Genomic DNA, 26,979 nt, shown 5'->3' with positions numbered 1-26,979 from the left:
GGTCACCTCATCCCTTTTGGGATCCCCGGGGTCCTTTTGGGTTCCTAGGGTCTGTTTTGGGATTCTGGGGTCCCTTTGGGTTCCTGGGTCTCTTTTGGGGTTCCAGGACCCTTTTGGGGTCCCGGGGTCCCTTTGGGGTCCCGTGACCCTTTTGGGGCCCCTTTTAGGGTCTTGGTCTCCTTTTGAGTTCTTGGGGTCCCTTTTAGGATCCCGTGATCCTTTTAGGATCCTGGGCTCTTTTTGGGTTCCTGGGGTCTCTTTTGGGGTCCCGTGACCCTTTTGGGGTTCCAGGACCCTTTTGGGGTCTTGGGGTCCCTTTGGGGTCCCGTGACCCTTTTGGGGTCACCTCATCCCTTTTGGGATCCCCGTGTCCCTTTTGGGATTCCGGGGTCCCTTTGGGTTTCTGGGGTCTCTTTTGGGGTTCCAGGACCCTTTTGGGATCCTGGGGTCCCTTTGGGGTCCCGTGACCCTTTTAGGGTCCTTTTGGGGTCCCGTGACCCTTTTGGGGTCACCTCATCCCTTTTGGGATCCCCGGGGTCCTTTTGGGTTCCTAGGGTCTGTTTTGGGATTCTGGGCTCCCTTTGGGTTTCTGGGGTCTCTTTTGGGGTTCCAGGACCCTTTTGGGGTCCTGGGGTCCCTTTGGGGTCCCGTGACCCTTTTGGGGTCCCTTTTAGGGTCTTGGTCTCCTTTTGAGTTCTTGGGGTCCCTTTAGGATCCCGTGATCCTTTTAGGATCCTGGGGTCCCTTTGGGTTCCTGGGGTCTCTTTTGGGGTTCCAGGACCCTTTTGGGGTCCCGGTGCCCCTTTGGGGTCCCGTGACCCTTTTGGGGTCCTTTTGGGGTCACCTCATCCCTTTTGGGATCCCCATGTCCCTTTTGGGATTCCGGGGTCCCTTTGGGTTCCTGGGGTCCTGTTGGGTTCCTGGGGTCTCTTTTGGGGTTCCAGGACCCTTTTGGGGTCCCGGTGCCCCTTTGGGGTCCCGTGACCCTTTTGGGGTCCCTTTTGGGATCACCTCATCCCTTTTGGGATCCCCGTGTCCCTTTTGGGATTCCAGGGTCCCTTTGAGTTCCTGGGGTCCCTTTGGGTTATTGGGGTCCTTTTGGAGTTCCAGGACCCTTTTAGGGTCCCGGGGTCCCTTTGGGGTCCCGTGACCCTTTTGGGGTCCCTTATAGGGTCCTGGGGTCCCTTTTGGGGTCACCTCATCCCTTTTGGGATCCCCGTGTCCCTTTTGGGATTCCGGGGTCCTGTTGGGTTCCTGGGGTCTCTTTTGGGGTTCCACGACCCTTTTGGGGTCCCGGTGCCCCTTTGGGGTCCCGTGACCCTTTTGGGGTCCCTTTTAGGGTCTTGGTGTCCTTTTGGGTTCTTGGGGTCCCTTTTGTGATCCTGGGCTCCCTTTGGGTTATTGGGGTCCTTTTGGGGTTCCACGACCCTTTTGGGGTCCCGGTGCCCCTTTGGGGTCCCGTGACCCTTTTTGGGGTCCCTTTTGGGTCCCGTGTCCCCGCAGCCCCCCCTGCCCCCGTCCCTCTTCTCGCTGCGCTCGCTGGTTCGGCGCCTGCACATCCGGGAGCCCGCCCAGCACGTGGCGGCGCTGCTGGGCCGCAGGTGGGATTTTTGGGGTCATTTCGGGGCTTTTTGGGTCTTTGGGGTCTTGGGGGTCTTGGGGGCATTGGGCTGTTGGGGTGTTTGGGAAGATTTGGGGCTTTGGGGTCTTTTGGGGTCTTTTGGGGTCATTTGGGGTCTTTAGGATTTGGGGGGTTTTGGGTCTTTTGGGGTCTTTGGGGTTTTTTGGGGTCTTTGCAATTTTGGGGGGCTTTGGGGTCTTTGGGGTCTTTTGGGGTCTTTAGGATTTGGGGGATTTTGGGGTCTTTTGCGGTCTTTGGGGTCTTTTGGGGTCTTTGCATTTTGGGGGTGTTTTTGGGGTCTTTGAGTTCTTTTGTGGTCTTCGCAATTTGGGGGTCTTTGGGGTCTTTTGGGGTTTTAGGAGTTTTATGGACTTTGGGGTCTTTGGGGTTTTGTGGGGTTTTGGGATGTTTTCGGGTCTTTGGGGCCTTTTGGGTTTTTAGGATTTTGGGGGTCTTTTGGGGTCTTTGGGGTCTTTTGGGGTTTTTAGGGTTTTTTGGGGTCTTTGGGGTCGTTTGGGGTCCTTAGGATTTTTGGGGTCTTTGGGGTAATTTTGGGGGTCTTTGGGGTCTTTTGGGGTGTTGGAGGGTATCAGAGATTTTGGGGTGTTTTGGGGGGTCTTTGGGGTCATGGGGGTCTTGGGGGGCATTGGGGCTGTTGGGGTGTTTGGAAGATTTGGGGGCTTTGGGGTCTTTTGGGGTCTTTTGTTTTTTTTTGGAGTTTTAGGGGGGTTTACAGTTTTGGGGGTCTTTTGGGGTCTTTTGGGGTCTTTTGGGGTTTTTAGGTTTTTGGGGTCTTTTGGGGTCTTTTGGGGTCTTTGGGTCTTGGGGTCTTGGGAGACATTGGGGTGTTTGGGAATATTTGGGGCTTTGGGGTCTTTTGGGGTCTTTGGGTCTTTTTGGGGTTTTAGGGTTTTTGTAGGGTGTTTGGGGTCTTTAGGATTTTGTTTTTTTGGGGGGTCTTTTGGGGTTTTTGGGGTCTTTGGGGTCATGGGGGTCTTGGAGGGTATTGGGGGCGTTGGGGTGTTTGGGGACATTTGGGGGCTTTGGGGTCTTTTGGGGTCTTTGGGTCTTTTTGGGGTTTTAGGGTTTTTGTAGGGTGTTTGGGGTCTTTAGGATTTGGGGTTTTTTTGGGGTCATTTCGGGGCTTTTTGGGGTTTTGGGGTCTTGGGGGTCTTGGGGGCATTGGGGCTGTTGGGGTGTTTGGGAAGATTTGGGGCTTTGGGGTCTTTTGGGGTCTTTGGGTCTTTTTGGGGTTTTAGGGTTTTTGTAGGGTGTTTGGGGTCTTTAGGATTTGGGGTTTTTTTGGGGTCATTTCGGGGGTTTTTGGGGTCTTTGGGGTCTTGGGGGTCTTGGGGGACATTGGGGGCTGTTGGGGTGTCTGGGAAGATTTGGGGGCTTTGGGGTCTTTTGGGGTCTTTGGGGTCTTTTGAGGTTTTAGGGTTTTTTGGGGTCTTGGGGTCTTTTGGGGTTTTTATGTTTTTGGGGTCTTTTGGGGTCTTTTGGGGTCTTTAGGATTTTGGGGGTATTTGGGGTCTTTTGGGGTCTTTTGGGGTCTTTGGGGTCTTGGGGGTCTTTGGGGTCATGGGGGTCTTGGGGGTATTGGGGCTGTTGGGGTGTTTGGGAAGATTTGGGGGCTTTGGGGTCTTTTGGGATCTTTTGGGGTTTTAGGGGTTTTGGGGGGTTTTAGGGTTTTTTGGGGTCTTTGGGGTCTTTTGGGGTTTTTAGGGTTTTGGGGGTATTTTGGGGTCTTTTGGGGTCTTTTGGGGTCTTGGGGGTCTTGGGGGTCTTGGGGGTCTTGGGGGACATTGGGGGTGTTGGGGTGTTTGGGAAGATTTGGGGGCTTTGGGGTCTTTTGGGGTCTTTTGGGGTTTTAGGGGATTTTGGGGTATTTGGGATCATTTGGGGTTTTTGGGGAATTTTGGGGATTTTGTCTTTTTTGGGGGTTCTTGGGGGGTATTTGGGGTCTTTTGGGTCTTTGTGGGTTTTTTGGGGTCTTTTTGGCTTTTGGGGTCTTTTGGGGTCTTTTGGGGCTTTTGGGGTCTTTTGGGATCTTGAGGGTCTTTTGGGATATTTGAGATCATTTGGGGTTTGGGGGGATTTTTTGGGATTTTATCTTTTTGGGTGGTCTTTTGGGGTTATTTGGGGTCTTTTGGGGTCTTTTGGGTCTTTTGGGGTCTTTTGGGATCTTTTGGGGTATTTGGGGTATTTGGGGTCTTTTGGGGTCTTTTGGGATCTTTGGGATCATTTGGTGTTTGGGGGACTTTTTGGGATTTTGTCTTTTTGGGGGATCTTTTGGGGGGTATTTGGGGTCTTTTGGGGTATTTGGGGTCTTTTGGGTCTTTTGGGGTCTTTTGGGGCTTTTGGGGTCTTTTGGGATCTTGAGGGTCTTTTGGGATATTTGAGATCATTTGGGGTTTGGGGGATTTTTTGGGATTTTATCTTTTTGGGTGGTTCTTTTGGGGTTATTTGGGGTCTTTTGGGGTCTTTTGGGGTCTTTTGGGGCTTTTGGGGTATTTGGGGTCATTGAGGGTTTTGGGGGATTTTTGGGATATTGTCTTTTTTGGGTGGTCTTTTGGGGGGTATTTGGGGTCTTTTGTGGTCTTTAGGTCTTTTGGGATATTTGGGATCATTTGGGATTTTTGGGACTTTTTGGGATTTTGTCTTTTTGGGTGGTCTTTTGGGGTTATTTGGGGTCTTTTGGGGATGTTTTGGGGTCTTTTGGGATATTTGGGGTCTTTTGGGTCTTTTGGGGTCTTTTGGGATCTTTGGGATCATTTGGGATTTTTGGGACTTTTTGGGATTTTGTCTTTTCGGGGCCTCTTTTTGGGGTTATTTGGGTTCTTTTGGGGACATTTCGGGCTGGTTGGGATTTTTTGGGGTGGGGGGCTGACCCCCTCGGTGACCTTTGACCCCAGGCCCCCCGGCTGTGACCCCTCGAGGCCCCGCCCCCGCCTGGCCCCGCCCCTGACCTGGGAGCGGGCCCTGAGCGCGGGGGGCAGGGGGGCGCGACCCCCGCGGGGCCACCTGGGAGCGGCTGATTGGTCAGTGCCGACCTCTGACCCCTGACCCCTGACCCCTGACCCCGTGACCCCATTGACCCCATTGACCCTATTAACCCTAGTGACCTCCCTTGACCCCATTGACTTCCCTTGACCCTATTAATCGCCCTTGACCCTATTGACCCCATTGACCCCTTGACCCCATTGACCCCATTGACCCCCTTGACCCCAATGACCCTATTGACCCCATTGACCCTATTGACCTCATTGACCCCATTGACCCCATTGACCCCGTTGACCCCATTGACCCCATTGACCCCATTGACCCCATTGACCCCATTGACCCCCATTGACCCTATTGACCCCGTTGACCCCATTGACCCCATTGACCCCCATTTCCCCCATTGACCCCATTGACCCCATTGACCCCATTGACCCTATTGACCCCGTTGACCCCCAATGACCCCAATGACCCCATTTCCCCCATTGACCCCCATTGACCCCAGTGACCCCCATTGACCCCATTGACCCCATTGACCTCATTGACCCCATTGACCCCAGTGACCCCGTTGACCCCATTGACCCCATTGACCCCATTTCCCCCATTGACCCCATTGACCCCATTGACCCCATTGACCTCATTGACCCCATTGACCCCAGTGACCCCGTTGACCCCATTGACCCCATTGACCCCATTTCCCCCATTGACCCCATTGACCCCCATTGACCCCATTGACCCTATTGACCCCGTTGACCCCAATGACCCCATTGACCCCATTGACCCTATTGAACTCCCTTGACCCTATTAATCGCCCTTGACCCCATTGACCCCATTAACCCTATTGACCCCATTGACCCCAGTGACCCCGTTGACCCTATTGACCCTATTGACCCTATTGACCTCCCTTGACCCTATTGACCCCATTGACCCCATTGACCCCATTGACCCTATTAATTGCCCTTGACCCTATTGACCCCATTGACCTCATTGACCTCCCTTGACCCCATTAACCCTATTAACCCCATTGACCTCCCTTGACCCTATTAATCCCCATTGACCCCACTGACCCCATTGACCCCATTGACCCCCTTGACCCCATTGACCCCATTGACCCCATTGACCCCATTGACCCCATTAACCCTATTAATCCCCATTGACCCCATTGACCCCATTGACCCCATTAACCTCCCTTGACCCTATTGACCCCATTAACCCTATTGACCCCCATTGACCCCATTTCCCCCCTCGACCCCATTGACCCCATTGACCCCCTTGACCCTATTGACCTCCCTTGACCCTATTAATCTCCCTTGACCCCATTGACCCCGTTGACCCCGTTGACCCTGTTGACCCCATTGACCCCATTGACCCCATTGACCTCCCTTGACCCTATTAATCTCCCTTGACCCCATTGACCCCGTTGACCCCGTTGACCCTGTTGACCCCATTGACCCCATTGGACCCCATTGACCTCCCTTGACCCTATTAATCTCCCTTGACCCCATTGACCCCGTTGACCCCGTTGACCCTGTTGACCCCGTTTGACCCCCATTGACTTTCTTGACCCTATTGACCTCCCTTGACCCCATTGACCCCATTGACCTCCATTGACCCTATTAATCCCCATTAACCCCATTGACCCTATTAATTGCCCTTGACCCTATTGAGCCCATTGACCCCATTGACCCCATTGACCCCATTTCCCCCCTTGACCCCATTGACCCCATTGACCCCATTGACCCCAATGACCCCATTAACCCCATTGACCCCATTGACCCCAATGACCCCATTGACCCCCTTGACCCCATTGACCCCATTAACCCATTGACCCCCTTGACCCCATTGACCCCATTGACCCCAGTGACCCCGTTGACCCTATTGCCCCCATTGCCCCCATTGACCCCATTGCCCCCATTGACCCCATTGACCCCATTGACCCCATTGACCCCATTAACCCCATTAACCCCATTGACCCCCTTGACCCCATTGACCCCATTGACCCCATTAACCCTATTGACCCCAATGACCCCATTGACCCCAATGACCCCATTGACCCCATTGACTTCCCTTGACCCTATTAACTTCCCTTGACCCCATTGACCCTATTAATCCCCATTGATCCCATTGACCCCCATTTCCCCCATTGACCCCAATGACCCCCTTGACCCCATTGACCCCATTAACCCCATTGACCCCAATGACCCCATTAACCCCATTGACCCATTGACCCTGTTGACCCCGTTGACCCATTGACCCCATTGCCCCCCATTGCCCCCATTGACCCCATTGACCCCATTGACCCCATTGACCTCCCTTGACCCTATTAATTGGCCCTTGACCCCATTGACCCCATTGACCCTATTAATCCCCATTAACCCCATTGACCCCATTGACCCCATTGACCCCATTGACCCCATTGACCCCATAACCCCCATTGACCCCATTGACCCCATTGACCCCAATGACCCCATTGACCCCATTGACCCCAATGACCCCATTGACCCCCATTGACCCTATTGACCTCCCTTGACCCTATTAATCCCATTGACCCCGTTGACCCCATTAACCCCATTGACCCCTTCGACCCCATTTCCCCCATTGACCCCATTAACCCTTTTAACCCTATTGACCCCATTGACCCCGTTGACCCCAATGACCCCATTGACCCCATTGACCCTAATGACCCCATTGACCCCATTGACCCCATTGACCCCATTGACCCCATTGACCCCATTGCCCCCATTGACCCCATTGACCCTATTGACCCCATTGACCCCATTGACCCCATTGACCTGATTGACCCCATTGACCCCATTGACCCCATTTCCCCCCTTGACCCCATTTCCCCCATTAACCCTATTAACCCATTGACCCCATTGACCCTATTGACCCTATTGACCCTATTGACCCCGTTGACCTCCCTTGACCCCATTGACCCCCTTGACCCCATTGACCTCCCTTGACCCTATTAATCTCCCTTGACCCTATTAACCCTAATGACCCCATTGACCCCATTGACCCCAATGACCCCATTGACCCCATTATCCCCCCTTGACCCCATTGACCCCATTGACCCCATTGACCCTATTGACCCCATTTCCCCCCTCGACCCCACTGACCCCATGACCCCATTGACCCTATTGACCCCATTGACCTCCCTTGACCCTATTAACTTCCCTTGACCCCATTGACCCCATTGACCCTATTGACCCTATTGACCCCATTGACCCCATTGACCCCCTTGACCCCCTTGACCCCATTGACCCCATTGACCCCAATGACCCCATTGACCCCATTGACCCCATTGACCCCATTGACCCCGTTGACCCCATTGACCCCATTGACCCCATTGACCCCATTGACCCCATTGACCCCATTGCCCCCCTTGACCCCATTGACCCTATAACCTTTGCCCCCAGCCGCGGGGGCGGTCCCGATGCTGGCCCTATTACGCAACCTTCGGGGCATGCTGAGGGCGGGGCTGCGACCCCAAACGCTGCAAAGGATTGTGGGACGGCTCCGCAACCCGGTAGGGCCCCGGGGTTATGGGGTCGGGATTATGGGGTCACCCCGGGGGCGCTGACCCCGCCCTGACCCTATAATTTTTGGGGTCGGGGCAGGAGGCTGTGGGGCGGAGCCGGGTGCCCCCGTCCCAATTCCTGCGGGCCCCTGGAGGCGCTTTTGGGGTCGGAGCCTGAGGAGGGTGAGGAGACCCTAAAAACCCCAAAATCCCATAATCCAGCCCCAAAATCCCAATCCAACCCCATAACCCCAAAGTCCCAACCCCATAATCCCATAATCCCCAACCCTAAAACCCCATAATCCATATTTTAAATCCATAATCCCAAAACCCAGCCCTATAACCTCATAATCCCATAGGAAACCCCATAATCCCATAATCCAGACCCATAATCCATAGCCCAACCCCATAATCCCAACCCCCAGCCCCATAACCCCAAAATCCCGACCCCATAATGCCATATCCCAACCCTAAAACCCCATAATCCCATATCTCAACCCCATAATCCCATAGCCCAACCCAGTAATCCCAAAACCCAGCCCCATAACCTCATAATCCCATAAAACAACCCCATAATCCCATAGCTCAACCCTATAACCTTATAATCCCATAGCTCAACCCCATAATCCCATATCCTAATCCCATAATCCCAAAGTCCCAACCCCATAATCCCATATCCCAACCCTATAACCTCATAATCCCATAATTCAACCCCATAATCCCATAGCTCAACCCCATAATCCCATATCCCATCCATAAAACTTCATAATCCCATAAAACAACCCCATAATCCCATAATCCAACCCCCAAAATCCCAACCCCATAATCCCATATCCCAACCCCATAATCCAATCCCAAAATCCCATAATCCCATAATCGCATAATACCAAAGTCCCATAATCCCATAATCCCATAATCCCAAAATCCCATAATCCAACCCCAAAATCCCACCCTATAATCCCATTTCCCAGCCCTATAACCCCAAAATCCCATAATCCAACCCCAAAATCCCAACCCCATAATCCCATTTCCCAACCCTTTAACCCATAATCACATTTCCCAGCCCTAAAACCCCAAAATCCCATAATCCAACCCCAAAATCCCATAATCCCAAACCCATAATCCCATTTCCCGACCCTATAACCCCATAATCCCATAATCCAACCCCATAATCCCAATCCCATAATCCCATAAACAACCCCATAATCCCAATCCCAAAATCCCATAATCCCATAATACAACCCCAAAATACCAACCCCATAATCCCATAATCCCATTTCCCAGCCCTATAACCCCAAAATCCCATAATCCAACCCCAAAATCCCAACCTCATAATCCCATAATCCCATTCCCAGCCCTATAACCCCAAAATCCCATAATCCCACCCCAAAATCCCAATCCCATAATCCCATAATCCCATAATCCCATATCCCAGCCCTATAACCCCAAAATCCCATAATCCAACCCCAAAATCCCAACCCCATAATCCCATTTCCCAACCCTTTAACCCCCAAATCCCATAATCCAACCCCAAAATCCCAACCCCATAATCCCATTTCCCAACCCTATAACCCCAAAATCCCATAATCCAACCCCAAAATCCCAATCCCATAATCCCATAGTCCCATATCCCGACCCTATAACCCCAAAATCCATAATCCAACCCCAAAATCCCAATCCCATAATCCCATTTCCCGACCCTATAACCCCAAAATCCCATGATCCAACCCCAAAATCCCAATCCCATAACCCCATAATCCCGTAATCCCATAATCCCATTTCCCAACCCTATAACCCCCAAATCCCATAATCCAACCCCAAAATCCCAATCCCATAATCCCATAATCCCATTTCCCAACCCTATAACCCCAAAATCCCATAATCCAACCCAAAATCCCAATCCCAACCCCATAACCCCAAAGTCCCAACCCCATAATCCCATATCCCAACCCTAAAACCCCATAATCCCATATTTTAAATCCATAATCCCAAAACCCAGCCCTATAACCTCATAATCCCATAGGAAACCCCATAATCCCATAATCCAGACCCATAATCCCATAGCTCAACCCCATAATCCCAAACCCAGCCCCATAACCCCAAAATTCCAACCCCATAATGCCAAATCCCAACTCTATGACCCCATAATCCCATAGCTCAACCCCATAATCCCATTTTTATCCTTATAACCCCATAATCCCATGAAACAACCCCATAATCCCAAACCTAGACCCATAACCCCAAAATCCCAACCCCACAATGCCGTATCTCAACCCTATGACCCCATAATCCCATAATCCAACCCCAAAATCCCAACCCCATAATCCCATATCCCAACCCTATAACCCCAAAATCCCATAAAACAACCCCAAAATCCCAATCCCATAATCCCAAAATCCCAACCCCATAATCCCATTTCCCAACCCTATAACCCCATAATCCCATAATCCCACCCCAAAATCCCAACCCCATAATCCCTTTTCCCAACCCTATAACCCCAAAATCCCATAATCCCACCCCAAAATCCCAACCCCATAATCCCATAATCCCATATCCAATCCTATAACCCCAAAATCCCATAATCCAACCCCAAAATCCCAACCCCATAATCCCAAAATCCCAACCCCATAATCCCATTTCCCGACCCTATAACCCCAAAATCCCATAATCCCACCCCAAAATCCCAACCCTATAACCCCAAAATCCCATAATCCAACCCCAAAATCCCCATCCCATAATCCCATTTCCCAGCCCTATAACCCCAAAATCCCATAATCCAACCCCAAAATCCCAACCCCATAATCCCATAATCCCATAATCCCATAATCCAACCCCAAAATCCCATAATCCCAAACCCATAATCCCATTTCCCAACCCTATAACCCCAAAATCCCATAATCCAACCCCAAAATCCCAACCCCATAATCCCATAATCCCATAATCCCATTTCCCAGCCCTATAACCCCAAAATCCCATAATCCAACCCCAAAATCCCAACCCCATAATCCCATAATAACCCCAAAATCCCATAATCCAACCCCAAAATCCCAACCCCATAATCCCATTTCCGAACCCTATAACCCCAAAATCCCATAATCCCACCCCAAAATCCCAACCCCATAATCCCATAACCCAACCCCATAATCCCATATCCTTACAACCCCATAAAACCCCCAAAATCCCCCAAATTTGCCCCAATTCCCCCCCCCAGGCGTCCCCCGTGGGCGGGGCCGCCAGCTGCGGAGGAGACGGGGCCGGTGAGTAATTAACGGGATCGTTAATTAGCGGGGGGGGTTAATTGGGGGATGAATGGGGTAATTAATGGGGGTGATTAATGGGGTAATTAATGGGGGTAATTAATGGGGTAATTAATGGGGTAATTAATGCGGGATTAATGGGGATTAATGGGGAGGGGGGGTTTATAATGGGGTAATTAATGGGTTAATTAATTGGGGTTAATTAATTGGGGTTAATTAATTGGGGGGTGATTAATTGGGGTGATTAATTGAGGGTGATTAATTGGGGTGATTAATTGGGGGTGATTAATTATGGGTGATTAATTGGGGTGATTAATTGGGGGTGATTAATTGGGGGTGATTAATTGGGGTGATTAATTGGGGGTGATTAATTGGGGGTGATTAATTGGGGTGATTAATTGGGGAGGATTAATTGGGGGTGATTAATTGGGGTGATTAATTGGGGTGATTAATTGGGGGTGATTAATTGGGGGTGATTAATTGGGGTTAATTAATTGGGGGTGATTAATTGGGGTGATTAATTGGGGGTGATTAATTGGGGGTGATTAATTGGGGTTAATTAATTGGGGGTGATTAATTGGGGTGATTAATTGGGGTGATTAATTGGGGAGGATTAATTGGGGGTGATTAATTGGGGGTGATTAATTGGGGTGATTAATTGGGGAGGATTAATGGGGAAGGATTAATCGGGGAGGGTTAATTAATGGGAGGTTAATTAATGGGGGAAATCTGTGTTGTTATTAATGGGGGATAAATTAATGGCATTAATTAGTGGGGGGTTAATTAATGGGGATTAATTAACGGGGAGAAATGTGGGGGTGGCAATTTATGGGGTTAATTAATGGGGGGGTCAATTAATACGGTCAATTAATGGGGTTCTATTAATGGGGGTAAATTAAAATGGTTAATTAATGGGTGGTTAATTAATGGGGGGTTAATTAATGGTGTTAATTAATGGGGTTCTATTAATGGGGTCAATTAATGGGGTTCTATTAATAGGGTTTAATAAATGGGGGTTAATTAATGGTGTTAATTAGTGGTGTTAATTAATGGGGGTCAATTAATGGGACTAATTAATTGGGGTTAATTAATAGGGGTTAATTAATGGGGATTAATTAATGGGGTCGATTAATGGCGTTAATTAATGGGGTCAACGTGGTTCTATTTATAGGGGTTAATGAATGGGAGTTAATTAATGGGGTTAATTAATGGTGTTAATTAAAGGGGATTAATTAATGGGAATTAATTAATGGGGTCAATTATCTGGAATTAAGTATTGGGGTCAACTAATGGTGTTAATGGGGTCAACGTGGTTAATTAATGGGAGATAATTAATGGTGTTAATTAATGGTGTTAATTAATGTCGTTAATTAATGGGGATTAATTAACGGGGTCAATTAATGGGGTTCTATTAATAGGGGTCAATTATCTGGAGTTAAATAATGGGGTCAATTAATGGGGTTAATTAATGAGGTCAATGTGGTTCTATTAATAGGGGTTAATTAATGGGGGTTAATGAATAGGGGTTAATTAATGGGGATTAATTAATGGGAATCAATTAATGGGGTCAATTATCTGGAGTTAAGTATTGGGGTCAATTAATGGCATTAATTAATGGGGTCAGTGTGGTTCCATTAATAGGGTTTAATTAATGGTGTTAATTAATGGGGATTAATTAATGGGGATTAATTAATGGGGTCAATTAATGGGGTTCTATTAATGGGGTCAATTATCTGGAGTTAAGTAATGGGGTCAATTAATGGGGTTAATTAATGGGGTCAGTGTGGTTCTATTAATAGGGTTTAATGAATGGGAGATAATTAATGGTGTTAATTAATGTCGTTAATTAATGAGGATTAATTAATGGGAATTAATTAATGGGGTTCTATTAATGGGGTCAATTATCTGGAGTTAAGTAATGGGGTCAATTAATGGGGTTAATTAATGGGGTCAACGTAGTTAATTAATGGGAGATAATTAGTGGTGTTAATTAATGTCGTTAATTAATGGGTGTTAATTAATGGGGATTAATTAATGGGGTTCTATTAATGGGGTCAATTATCTGGAGTTAAGTAATGGGGTCAATTAATGGGGTTAATTAATGGTGTTAATGGTGTTAATTAATTGTGTTAATGAATGTCGTTAATTAATGGGGAATAATTAATGGGGATTAATTAATGGGGATTAATTAATGGGGATTAATTAACAGGGATTAATTAACGGGGATTAATTACTGTGGCCAACCAATGCCCCCCCCCTTAACGAACCCCATTAATCAACCCCGGCCCCGTGGGGCCCTATGGGGCCGTATGGGACCGTATGGGGCCCCTAATTAACACCCCCCTAATTAACGCTAATTAATTCCCCGCAGCCCCGCCCACCCCCAGCTGCTGGGGGCCCTTTCCGAGGCCGCCCGCGTGGCCGCCGCCCGCCTGCCCCCCCTGCCCCACGGCGCCCACCTCCTGCTGCGCCCCCGGGGGCACCCCACGGGTACGGGGCCATATAGGGCCGGGGGGGGGGCGTTATAGGGTCGGGGGGGTTATGGGGTCGGGGAGGGGGCGGGGGAAGGGGTTTTGGGGGAAAAAAGTGGATTTGGGGGGAAAAAAGGGGGATTTGGGTGGAAAAAAGGGGGATTTGGGGCCGTGGAAGTTATCGGGGTGTTATAGGGCCATATAGAGGTTTATGGGGTCGTTATAGGGTCGGGGGGGGTTATGGGGGTCGGGGAGGGGGTGGGGAGGAGGGACCGGGGGGATTTGGGGGAAAAAAATGGGATTTGGGGCTGGGGAAGTTATCGGGGCGTTATAGGGCCATATAGGGGCTATAGGGACTTATAGGGGGTTTATGGGGTCGTTATAGGGTCGGGGGGGTTATGGGGTCGGGGAGGGGGCCGGGAGGGATTTCCAGGGGGATTTGGGGGGAAAAAAGTGGATTTGGGTGGAAAAATGGGGGATTTGGGGCTGGGGAAGTTATTGGGGCGTTATAGGGCCATATAGGGGTTATAGGGGACTTATAGGGGTTTATGGGGTCGTTATAGGGTCGGGGGGGGTTATGGGGTCGGGAGGGGGGGTTCCGGGGGGATTTGGGTGGAAAAACGAGGGATTTGGGTGGAAAAATGGGGGTTATGGGGCCAGGGAATTTATATGGGCGTTATAGGGCTATATAGGGACTATGGGGCCATATAGGGCCGGGGGGGGGGGCGTTATAGGGTCGGGGGGGGTTATGGGGTCGGGGAGGGGGTGGGGAGGAGGTTTTGGGGGAAAAAAGGGGGATTTGGGGGGAAAAATGGGGGATTTGGGGCTGGGGATTGTTATCGGGGTGTTATAGGGCCATATAGGGGCTATAGGGACTTATAGGGGTTTATGGGGTCGTTATAGGGTCGGGGGGGGTTATGGGGGTCGGGGAGGGGGTGGGGAGGGGGGTCCGGGGGGATTTGGGGGGAAAAACGAGGGATTTGGGTGGAAAAATGGGGGATTTGGGGCCAGGGAAGTTATGGGGGCGTTATAAGGGTTATAGGGCCATATAGGGGTTTATGGGGTCGTTATAGGGTCGGGGGGGGTTATGGGGTCGGGGAGGGGGCGGGGAGGGGGGTTCCGGGGGAATTTGGGGGGAAAAATGGGGGATTTGGGGCTGTGGAAGTTATCGGGGCGTTATAGGGCCGTATATAGGCTATAGGGCCATATAGGGTCGGAGGGGGCGTTATAGGGTCGGGGGGGGGTATGGGGTCGGGGAGGGGGCGGGGAGGGGGTTTTGGGGGAAAAAAGTGGATTTGGGGGGAAAAATGGGGGATTTGGGGCTGTGGAAGTTATTGGGGCGTTATAAAGGTTGTAGGGCCATATAGGGACTATAGGGACTTATGGGGTCATTATAGGGTCGTATGGGGTCGGTATGGGGTTGGGGGGTTATGGGGTCGGGGAGGGGTGGGGAGGGCGTTCCGGGAGGATTTTGGGGGAAAAGGGGGGGATTTGGGGCTGGGAAGGTATCGGGGCGTTATAAGGGTTATAGGGCCATATAGGGGTTATAGGGACTTATAGGGCGTTATAGGGACTTATGGGGTCGTTATAGGGTCGGGGGGGTTATGGGGTCGGGGAGGGGGTTCCAGGGGGATTTGGGGGGGAAAAACGAGGGATTTGGGTGGAAAAAAGGGGATTTGGGGCTGGGAAGTTATCGGGGCGTTATAGGGCCATATAGGGGCTATAGGGATTTATAGGGCGTTATAGGGTCGTATGGGGTCAGTATGGGGTTGGAGGGGTTATGGGGTTGGGGAGGGGGTGGGGAGGAGGTTTTGGGGGAAAAAAGTGGATTTGGGGGGAAAAATGGGGGATATGGGGCCAGGGAAGTTATGGGGGCGTTATAGGGACTATAGGGCCATATAGGATGTTATAGGGTCGTTATAGGGTCGGGGGGGTTATGGGGTCAGGGACGGGGGTTCCGGGGGGTTTTGGGGGAAAAAAGTGGATTTGGGGGGAAAAATGGGGGTTATGGGGCCAGGGAAGTTATTGGGGTGTTATAGGGCCATATAGGGGCTATAGGGCCATATAGGGGTTTATGGGGTCATTATAGGGTCGGGGGGGTTATGGGGTCGGGGAGGGGGGCGGGGAGGAGGTTTTGGGGGAAAAAAGTGGATTTGGGTGGAAAAACGGGGGTTATGGGGCCAGGGAAGTTATTGGGGTGTTATAGGGCTATATAGGGACTATGGGGCCATATAGGGGCCGGGGGGGGGGCGTTATAGGGTCGGGGGGGGGTTATGGGGTCGGGGGAGGGGGGCGGGGGAGGAGGTTTTGGGGGGAAAAAAGTGGATTTGGGGGGAAAAATGGGGGTTATGGGGCCAGGGAAGTTATTGGGGTGTTATAGGGCCATATAAGGGCTATAGGGACTTATGGGGTCGTTATAGGGTCGGGGGGGTTATGGGGTCGGGGAGGGGTCGGGGAGGAGGTTTTGGGGGAAAAAAATGGATTTGGGGGGAAAAAATGGGGGATTTGGGGCTGGGGAAGCTATGGGGGCGTTATAGGGGTTATAGGGCCATATAGGGGTTTATGGGGTCGTTATAGGGTCGGGGGGGTTATGGGGTCGGGGAGGGGGCGGGGAGGGGGTTTGGGGGGAAAAAAAGTGGATTTGGATAATTAATCTCTAACTAACCTAATTACGCCCTAATTAACCTAATCAACCCACTAATTAACATATCCAATCCCTTAATTAAACCCTAATTAACAAAATTAACCTCTAACCAACCTAATTAAGCCCTAATTAACCTAATCAACCCACTAATTAACATATCAGATCCCTTAATTAAACCCTAATTAACATAATTAACATCTAATTAACCTAATTAAGCGCTAATTAACCTAACCAACCCCCTAATTAACATTTTCAGCCCCTTAATTAAGCCTTGATTAACCTAATTAAGCCCTAATTAACCTAATCAACCCACTAATTAACATGTTCAACCCCCTAATTACCCTAATTACCCCTAATTAGGCGCAGGAGGCGGCGGCCCTGCTGGCCCTGCTGGGGCGGGGCCTGTCCCCGGAGGGGGGCGGGGCGTCTGATGCTCTGTGGGCGGGGCCAGAGCCAGGCCCCGCCCCCTCCCGGCCCCGGGGGGCTCCTGGGGGCCGCCAGGGCCCTGGGGCGGAGCCTGGAGGTGGGCGGGGCCTAAAGGGGGCGGGGCCTAAAGGGGGCGGGGCTTAAGGGAGGGGGCGGGGCTTAAGGGAGGGGGCGGGGCTTAAAGGAAAGGGAGGGGCTTAAAGGGAGGGGGAGGGGCTTAAAGGGAGGGGGCGGGGCTTAAAGGAGGGGGCGGGGCTTATGGGGGGATTAAGGGGGCAGGGCTTAAAGGGGAGGGGCTTAAAGGGGGCGGGGCTTAAAGGGGAGGGGCTTAAGGGGAGGGGCGGGGCTTAATGGAGGGGGCGGGGCTTAAGGGAGGGATTAAGGGGGAGGGGCTTAAAGGGAGGGGGCGGGGCTTAAGGGAGGGATTAAGGGGGAGGGGCTTAAAGGGCGGGGCTTAAGGGAGGGGCGGGGCTTAAGGGAGGGATTAAGGGGGCGGGGCTTAAAGGGAGGGGGCGGGGCTTAAGGGAGGGGGCGGGGCTTAAAGGGGAGGGGCTTAAAGGGGCGGGGCTTAAGGAGGGATTATGGGGGAGGGGCTTAAAGGGGGCGGGTCTTAAAGGGAGGGGGCGGGGCTTAGGGGGAGGGGCGGGGCTTAAAGGAAGGGGCGGGGCTTGGGAGGGATTAAGGGGGCGGGGCTTAAAGGAAGGGGCGGGGCTTAAAGGGGGCGGGGCTTAAAGGGGGGCTTAAAGGGGAGGGGCTTAAAGGGAGGGGCAGGGCTTAAGGGGAGGGGGCGGGGCTTAAGGGAGGGATTAAGGGGGCGGGGCTTAAAGGGGGAGGGGCTTAAAGGGAGGGGCGGGGCTTAAGGGAGGATTAAGGGGGCGGGGCTTAAGGGAATGGGCTTAAGGGAGGGGCGGGGCTTAAGGGAGGAATTAAGGGGGAGGGGCCTAAAGGGGGCGGGGCTTAAGGAGGGGGTGGGGCTTAAAGGGAGGGGGCGTGGCTTAAGGGTTAGGGGGCGGGGCTTAAGGGAGGGATGGGGGGCATAAAGGAAAGGGGAGGGGCTTAAAGGGGAGGGGCTTAAGGGAGGGGGCGGGGCTTAAGGGAGGGAATAAAGGGGGCGGGGCTTAAAGGAAGGGGCGGGGCCTTAAAGGAAGGGGCGGGGCTTAAAGGGAGGGGGCGGGGCTTAAGGGGAGGGGGCGGGGCTTAAAGGGAGGGGCGGGGCTTAAAGGGAGGGGCGGGGCTTAAGGGAGGGATTAGGGGGGAGGGGCTTAAAGGGGGCGGGGCTTAAGGGAGGGGGGCGGGGCTTAAAGGGATGGGGCGGGGCTTAAGGGAGGGGGCGGGGCTAAAGGGAGGGGAAGGCGGTGGCCATCTTGGGAGGGGGATTAGGGGGAGGTTTGGGGGGGGAATTGGGGGGGTCGGGGGTAATCTGGGGGCAAATTTTGGGGGCTTTTGTGGTAATTTGGGGGATTTGGGGCCTTTTTGGGGAGATTTGGAGGGATTGGCGGGCATTTTGGGGAATTTTGTGGTGATTTGGGGGATTTGGGGCCTTTTTGGGGAAATTTGGAGGGATTTCCGGGCATTTTGGGGAATTTTGTGGTAATTTGGGGGATTTGGGGCCTTTTTGGGGAAATTTGGAGGGATTGGCGGGCATTTTGGGGAATTTTGAGGTAATTTGGGGGATTTGGGGCCTTTTTGGGGAAATTTGGAGGGATTGGCGGGCGTTTTGGGGAATTTTGTGGTAATTTGGGGGGTTTGGGGCCTTTTTGGGGAAATTTGGAGGGATTGGCGGGCATTTTGGGGAATTTTGTGGTAATTTGGGGGATTGGGGGCCTTTTTGGGAAATTTGGAGAGATTTGCGGGCATTTTGGGGAATTTTGTGGTAATTTGGGGGATTGGGGGCCTTTTGGGGGAAATTTGGAGGGATTGGCGGGCGTTTTTGGGGCGATTTTGGGCGGGTTTGGGGGCAATTTGGGGGGATTTGGAGGGAATTCGGGAATTTTTGGGGGGTTTTGGGGGGGATTTGGAGGGAATTCGGGAATTTTTGGGGGGTTTTGGGGGCAATTTGGGGGGATTTGGAGGGAATTCGGGAATTTTTGGGGGGTTTTGGGGGGGATTTGGAGGGAATTTGGGAATTTTTGGGGGGTTTTGGGGGGGATTTGGAGGGAATTCGGGAATTTTGGGGGGGGTTTTGGGGGGGATTTGGAGGGAATTTGGGAATTTTTGGGGGGTTTTGGGGGGGATTTGGAGGGAATTCGGGAATTTTTGGGGGGTTTTGGGGGCAATTTGGGGATTTGGAGGGAATTCGGGAATTTTTGGGGGGTTTTGGGGGGATTTGGAGGGAATTCGGGAATTTTGGGGGGTTTGGGGGGGATTTTCGGCATTTTGGGGCTTAATTTTGGGGAAAGGGGCGGGGCTAAATTAAACCCTAAATCCGTAATTAACCCAAATGGGCGGGGCTTAACGAAGGTGGCGTGGCCCTTTCTGGCCACGCCCCCTCGTGACCCCGCCCCCCCCCCCAGGTGACCACGCCCCCAAATTTTTTTAGGCCACGCCCCCCGGGGACTCCTCCCCCACCCTGGCGGCCATTTGGGAGCTGGTGGAGAGCGGCGAGGAGGTGGCCACGCCCCCTTTTTTAGACCACGCCCCCTTTTTTGGGAGGCCACGCCCCCTCCGGGCTCTGACCACGCCCCCTCCCCCCTCAGGTCTCCACCCTCCTCATCCTAAGCCCCGCCCCCGACCTGCCGGCGGCCAATGAGGCGCTGCTCTGCCTGCGCAGCCGCCAGCCCCGCCCCCTGCGTGTCATCAACGTCACGCCACGCCCCTTCGAGTAAGCCACGCCCCCTTTCCGATAAGCCCCCGCCCCCTTTCCATTAAGCCACGCCCCTTTCCCTTTAAGCCACGCCCCTTCGAGTAAGCCACGCCCCTTGTTCTGCTGCCCCCTCGCCTTATAAGGGCAATGGCCACGCCCCCTTCTCATTAAGCCACGCCCCTTCCATTAAGCCACGCCCCCTTTCCAATAAGCCCCGCCCCCTTCCAATAAGCCACGCCCCCAAAAACCCAAGCCATGCCCCTTCTTCTGCTGCCCCTCGCCTTATAAGGGCAATGGCCACGCCCCCTTCCCTTAAGCCACGCCCCCTTTCCATTAAGCCCCTCCCCCTCCCCGATAAGCCCCGCCCCCTTTCCATTAAGCCATGCCCCCAAAGCCCAAGCCACGCCCCTTCTTCTGCTGCCCCTCCCCTTATAAGGGCAATGGCCACGCCCCCTTCTTAAGCCACGCCCCCTTTCCATTAAGCCACGCCCCTTTCAATAAGCCACGCCCCCTCCCGGCGAAGCCACGCCCCCAAAACCCAAGCCACGCCCCTTCTTCTGTTGCCCCTCACCTTATAAGGGCAATGGCCACGCCCCCTTCTCATTAAGCCACGCCCCCTTATTATTAAGCCACGCCCCTTCCTTTAAGCCACGCCCCCTTTCCGATAAGCCACGCCCCCTTTCCATTAAGCCACGCCCCCAAATCCCAAGCCACGCCCCTTCTTCTGCTGCCCCTCTCCTTATAAGGGCAACGGCCACGCCCCCTTCCCTTAAGCCACGCCCCTTTCCATTAGGCCCCGCCCCCTTTCCATTAAGCCCCGCCCCCTCCCACTAAGCCACGCCCCCTTTTATCGAGCCCCACCCCATTCATTGCCCCTTACAGGCCACGCCCCCTCCCATTAAGCCCCGCCCCTCCCTTTAAGCCCCGCCCATTGAGACCACGCCCCTTTACGAGGCCACGCCCCCTTCTCGTTAAGCCACGCCCCTTCCCTTAAGCCACGCCCCTTTCCTTAAGCCCCGCCCCCTCCATATACCAAACCCCATTGATATACCACGCCCCTCCCCAGGCCACGCCCCCATTAGGCCACGCCCCCTCTTTAGGCCACGCCCCCTCCATTAGGCCACGCCCCCTCCCCCTAAGCCCCGCCCCAAGCCACGCCCCCTCCCCCTAAGCCACGCCCCCTTTTATCGACCCCCACCCCATTCATTGCCCCTTACAGGCCACGCCCACTTCCCTTTAGGCCCCGCCCCCTCCTCCTAAGCCCCGCCCCCTCCCCCTAAGCCCCGCCCCCTTCTCATTAAGCCCCGCCCCCTCGCCCCCCAGGCTCCATTGGCCCCCCCGGCGCAGCGACACGCTGACCCTGGCCGGCTTCAACGAATCGGTGCTCAGGTGAGCCGGGTAAAAGGGGGCGGGGCTTATGGGGGCGGGGCCTCGTTAAGCCCCGCCCCCAATTTGACCTGGCCCCGCCCCCTTTTGACTTGGCCCCGCCCCCCAGGCTGGTGGCCGAGGGCGACGCCCCCCAGCTCCTGGCTTACGTCGAGGCCGCCCCCGCCCGCTACGGCCTGGCCCCGCCCCCGGCCCCGCCCCCGGCCCCGCCCACCGGCGAGGCCCCGCCCCCGCCCCCCCCTTTGATCAGGTGAGGCCGGGGATCCACTCGATCCCAAGGGAGGGGGGATCCCGGGGGTGGTTCCGAGGAGGCTTCGGGGGGTGGGGGTCTACTGGGAGTCGCTGGGATCTACTGGGGCATACTGGGACCCGATTGGATCTACTGGGATCCAGTGGAATCAAGTGGGATCTGGTGGGGTCTGTTGGGGTCTACTGGGATCTAATGGGATCTGCTGGGGTTTACTGGGGTCTGTTGGGGTCTACTGGGGTCTACTGAGAGCTGCTGGGGTTTACTGGGGTCCTGGGGGTTGAAGTGGGATCCGTTGGGGGTCACTGGGAGGGATCCACTGGAATCTGCCATGATCTACTGGGATCTGTCGTCAGGGTCTACTGGGGCTCTGGGGGTGGTACTGGGATCTACTGGGATCGAAAAGGGAAGGGATCTGTCTTTGATGAGGTGGGACCTGCTGGGATATTATGGGGGTCTGATGGGATCTGGTGGGATCCGGTGGGATCCGAAGGGTTCTGGTGGGGCCTGGTGGGGGTATTATGGGGGATCTGGTGGGGATCTTGCGGGATCTGCTGGGATCCAGTGTGACCTGATGGGTTCTGGTGTGATCTGGTGGTGATCCGGTGGGATCCATGGAGTTTTGGTATGGCCTGGTGGGATATTATGGGGAATCCGATGGGATCTTGTGGGAACTTAGGAGTTCTGGTGGGATCTACTGGGATATTTTGGGGGATCTGGTGGGATCTGGTGGGATCCAGTGGGATCTGAGGGGTTCTGGTGCGATCTACTGGGATATTTTGGGGGATCTCGCGGGATCCATCATGATCGGGTGGGATCTGAAGGGTTCTGGTGGGATCTGGTGGGATATTACGGGGGATCTTGTGGAATCTGCTGGGATCCAGTGGGATCTGAGGGGTTCTGGTGCGATCTGGTGGGATCTGGTGGGATATTGTGGAGAATCTGAGCAGTTCTGATGGGATCTGGTGGGATATCATGGGGGGTCTGATGGGATCTGGTGGGATCCGGTGGGATCCGAAGGGTTCTGGTGGGATCTGGTGGGATCTAGTGGGATCCGTGGAGTTTTGGTATGTCCTGGTGGGATATTATGGGGGATCCGATGGGGATCTTCTGGGATCTTAGGGGTTCTGGTGGGATCTGCTAGGATGTTATGGGGGATCTGATGGGATCTGGTGGGATCCAGTGGGTTCTGATGTGTTCGGATGGGATCCAGTGGGATTTATGGGGGATCTGATGGGATCCGGTGGGATCCAAAGGGTTCTGGTGGGATCTGCTGGGATATTATGGGGGATTTGGTGGGATCCAGTGGGATCCAGTGGGATCCAGCGGGATCTGAGGGGTTCTGGTGGGATCTGCTGGGATCTAGTGGGATATGATGGAGGCTCTGAGCAGCTCTGATGGGATCTGCTGGGATATCATGGGGGATCTCGCGGGATCCTGTGAGATCGGTTGGGATCTGATGGGTTCGGGTGGGATCCAGTGGGATTTATGGGGGATCTGATGGGATCTGGTGGGATCTGGTGGGATCCGAATGGTTCTGGTGGGATATTATGGAGGATCCGAGCAGTTCTGATGGGATCTGCTGGGATATCACGGGGGCTCTGGTGGGATCCTGTGGGATCGGGTGGTCCCCACGCCCCCCCCCCCGGGTGATCCCGTCCCCCTCTCTCCCAGCCAATGGCGTTGCGTCCGCCTCTTCGTGTCGTCGACCTTCCTGGATCTGGGGGCCGAGCGGGACGCCCTGGTGCGGGCGGCGCTGCCCCGGCTCCGAGCCCTGGCGGCCCCCCGGGGGTTGGGGGTCCAAGAGGTCGACCTGCGCTGGGGGGTGGCCGCCCCCGACCCCCAGAGGTCAGCCCAGGGGTCAAAAATGGGGTGGGGGTTGGGGGGTGGGGGGGGGGCACCCATGGGTGCTCACCACCACCCCACCCCGCAGGAGGCAGGAGCTGTGCCTGGAGGAGGTGGCGCGCAGCGACGTGCTACTGGGAGTACTGGGGGAGCGCTACGGCCAGCGGGGCGCCGGCGCGCCCCCCGCGGTGAGAGCCCCCCCTCGGGGGCACCCTTGGGTGCTCTTTGTCACCGTTGGGTCCCCATTGGGTCCCCGTTGGGTCCTCGTTGGGTCCCCGTTGTCCCCATTATGTCCCCATTGTCCCCATTGGGTCCCCATTGTCCCCATTATGTCCCCATTGTCCCCATTATGTCCCCATTGACCCCATCAGGTCCCCATTGTCCCCATTGACCCCATTATGTCCCCATTGTCCCCATTGGGTCCCCATTGACACCACTGACTCCCCATTGACCCCATTGCCCCCATTATGCCCCCATTGTCCCCATTATGTCCCCATTATCCCCATTGACTCCCCATTGACCCCATTGTCCCCATTGTCCCCATTGGGTCCCCATTGTCCCCATTATGCCCCCATTATGTCTCCATTGTCCCCATTGGGTCCCCATTATGTCCCCATTGGGTCCCCATTGACCCCATTGGGTCCCCATTGACCCCGTTGGGTCCTTGTTGGGTCCCCATTGGGTCCCCAATGTCCCCATTTTCCCCATTGGGTCCCCATTGGGTCCCCGTTGTCCCTATTGAACCTATTGGGTCCCCATAGCCCCCCCATTGCCCCCATTGGTTCCTCATTGACCCCATTGGGTCCCCATTGGGTCCTTGTTGTCCCCATTGACCCCATTGACCCCATTATGTCCCCGTTGACCCCATCGGGTCCCCATTGTCCCCATTGGGTCCCCAATGTCCCCGTTGGGTCCCCATTCACCCCATTGGGTCCCCATTGTCCCCATTATGTCCCCATTGTCCCCATTGGGTCCTTGTTGTCCCCATTGTCCCCATTGGGTCCCCATTGTCCCCATTGTCCCCATTGTCCCCATTGGGTCCCCATTGTCCCCATTATGTCCCCATTGACCCCATTATGTCCCCATTGTCCCCATTATGCCCCCATTATGTCCCCATGGTCCCCATTGTCCCCATTGTCCCCATCGGGTCCCCATTGTCCCCATCGGGTCCCCATTGTCCCCATTGGGCCCCCATTGACCCTATTGGGTCCCCATTGTCCCCATTGTCCCCATTGTCCCCACTGGGTCCCCATTGTCCCCATTATGCCCCCATTGTCCCCATTATGCTCCCATTGACCCCATTGGGTCCCCATTGTCCCCATTATGTCCCCATTGTCCCTATTATGCCCCCCATTGACCCCATTGTGTCCCCATTGTCCCCATTGTGTCCCCATTGGGTCCCCATTGTCCCCATTGGGTCCCCATTGTCCCCATTATTTCCCCATTGTCCCCATTATGTCCCCATTGGGTCCCCATTGTCCCCATTATGTCCCCATTATGTCCCCATTGTCCCCATTATGCCCCCATTGTCCCCGTTGGGTCCCCATTGTCCCCATTGACCCCATCGGGTCCCCATTGACCCCATTATGTCCCCATTGTCCCCATTGGGTCCCCATTGGGTCTCCATTGTCCCCATTGGGTCCCCAGTGTCCCCATTGTCCCCATTATGTCCCCATTGACCCCATTGGGTCCCCATTGTCCCCATTGACCCCATTGACTCCCCGTTGACCCCATTGGGTCCCCATTGGGTCCCCATTGACCCCATTGGGTCCCCACTGTCCCCATTATGTCCCTATTGGCTCCCCATTGACCCCATTATGTCCCCATTGGGTCCCCATTGGGTCCCCATTGTCCCCATTATGTCCCCATTGTCCCCATCGGATCCCCATTGACCATATTGGCTCCCCATTGTCCCCATTATGTCCCCATTGACCCCATCGGGTCCCCATTGACCCCGTTGACCCCATTATGTCCCCATTGGGTCCCCATTGTCCCCATTATGTCCCCATTGGGTCCCCAATCTCCCCATTGACCCTATTATGTCCTCATTGTCCCCATTATGCCCCCATTGTCCCCATTGGGTCCCCATTGACCCCTTTGACCCCATTATGTCCCCACTGGGTCCCATTGACCCCATTATGTCCCCATTGGGTCCCCATTGACCCCATTGTCCCCATTATGCCCCCATTGTCCCCATTGGGTTCCCATTGACCCCGTTGACCCCATTTTGTCCCCATTGGGTCCCCATTGGGTCCCCATTATGTCCCCATTGTCCCCATTATGCCCCCATTGTCCCCATTGGGTCCCCATTGTCCCCATTATGTCCCCATTGTCCCCATTATGCCCCCATTATCCCCATTGCCCCATTGACCCCATTGACCCCATTGGGTCCCCAATGTCCCCATTGTCCCCATTGGGTCCCCATTGACCCCATTATGTCCCCATTATGTTCCCATTGTCCCATTGCCCCCCCATTGCCCCCATTGTCCCCATTATGTCCCCATTGGGTCCCCATTGACCCCATTATGTCCCCATTGTCCCCATTGGGTCCCCATTGACCCCGTTGACCCCATCAGGTCCCCATTGTCCCCATTATGTCCCCATTGACCCCATTGGGTCCCCATTGTCCCCATTATGTCCCCATTGTCCCCATTGTCCCCATTAGGTCCCCATTGTCCCCATTATGTGCCCATTGACCCCATTGTCCCCATTGGGTCCCCATTGTCCCCATTGGGTCCCCATTGTCCCCATTATGTCCCCATTGCCCCCATTATGTCCCCATTATGTCCCCATTGTCCCCATTATGTCCCCATTGTCCCCATTGCCCCCCCCATTGTCCCCATTAAGTCCCCATTGGGTCCCCATTGACCCCATTGGGTCCCCATTGACCCCGTTGACCCCATTATGTCCCCATTGGGTCCCCATTGACCCCATTGTCCCCACTGGGTCCCCATTGACCCCATTATGTCCCCATTATGTCCCCATTGTCCTTTTTGGGTCCCCATTGGGTCCCCGTTGACCCCGTTGACCCATTTTGTCCCCATTGGGTCCCCCTTGGGTCCCCATTATGTCCCCATTGTCCCCATTATGCCCCCATTGTCCCCATTGGGTCCCCATTGTCCCCATTATGCCCCCATTGACTTCCCATTATGTCCCCATTGTCCCCACTGGGTCCCCATTGACCCCATTATGTCCCCATTGACCCCATTGTCCCCATTATGTCCCCATTGTCCCCATTATGCCCCCATTGTCCCCATTGTCCCCATTATGTCCCCATTGTCCCCATTATGCCCCCATTGTCCCCATTGGGTCCCCATTGACCCCATTGTCCCCATCGAGTCCCCATTGACCCCATCGAGTCCCCATTGTCCCCATTGGTTCCCCATTGACCCCATTATGCCCCATTGACCCCATTGACTCCCCATTGCCCCCATTGTCCCCATTGCCCCCCATTACCCCCCCATTTCCCCCATTGCCCCCACCGACCCCAATTTCCCCTGATTTCTCCCCAATTCCCCTCTCCAGGGCCTGCCCCCCGGGCGCTCGGTGACGGAGCTGGAGCTGCGCACCTTCCTGCAGCGCTGGAGCCCCGCCCACGGCCCCGCCCCCGCCCTCATTTACATGCGAGACCCCGCCTTCCTCCGTAGGGGCGGGGCCAGGGGGCGGGGCCAAAACCGGGGGGGCGGGGCCACCAACAGGGGGCGGGGCCACCACTCAGGGGGTGTGGCCACCACCAAAAGGGGCGGAGCTACCACGTAG

At 54.3% G+C, this 26,979-nt stretch overlaps 1 protein-coding gene across 1 annotated transcript; it reads left to right on the top strand.

The window, feature by feature from the left end:
• Positions 1 to 1,461: 1,461 nt before the first annotated feature.
• On the top strand, positions 1,462 to 26,979 carry LOC137849097 (telomerase protein component 1-like). The gene is made up of 14 exons (XM_068668571.1): positions 1,462 to 1,601; positions 4,537 to 4,662; positions 8,041 to 8,150; positions 8,242 to 8,324; positions 11,353 to 11,398; positions 13,770 to 13,888; positions 16,874 to 17,036; positions 19,479 to 19,547; positions 19,636 to 19,760; positions 21,066 to 21,131; positions 21,238 to 21,378; positions 23,050 to 23,223; positions 23,309 to 23,408; positions 26,746 to 26,979. Exons 7-14 carry the CDS (start codon positions 16,944 to 16,946, stop codon positions 26,977 to 26,979), a joined length of 1,002 nt encoding a protein of 333 aa, XP_068524672.1. The 5' UTR covers positions 1,462 to 1,601; positions 4,537 to 4,662; positions 8,041 to 8,150; positions 8,242 to 8,324; positions 11,353 to 11,398; positions 13,770 to 13,888; positions 16,874 to 16,943.

The sequence above is a fragment of the Anas acuta genome, unplaced genomic scaffold, assembly GCF_963932015.1.
Source record: "Anas acuta unplaced genomic scaffold, bAnaAcu1.1 SCAFFOLD_360, whole genome shotgun sequence".
Classification (NCBI taxonomy): Eukaryota; Metazoa; Chordata; class Aves; order Anseriformes; family Anatidae; genus Anas; species Anas acuta.
The sequence above is the reverse complement of the archived record's forward strand: the minus strand, read 5'-3'. Positions and strand labels throughout refer to the sequence as shown.

What these genes read in the sequence shown, in the direction of transcription:
- LOC137849097 (XM_068668571.1), top strand. Translation starts at nt 16,944, where the DNA reads ATGCTCTGTGGGCGGGGCCAGAGCCAGGCCCCGCCCCCTCCCGGCCCC. An exon ending in CCGCCCCCCCCTTTGATCAG is followed by an intron (nt 21,379 to 23,049) that starts GTGAGGCCGGGG and finishes CCTCTCTCCCAG; the next exon opens with CCAATGGCGTTGCGTCCGCC. An exon ending in GCGCCGGCGCGCCCCCCGCG is followed by an intron (nt 23,409 to 26,745) that starts GTGAGAGCCCCC and finishes TCCCCTCTCCAG; the next exon opens with GGCCTGCCCCCCGGGCGCTC.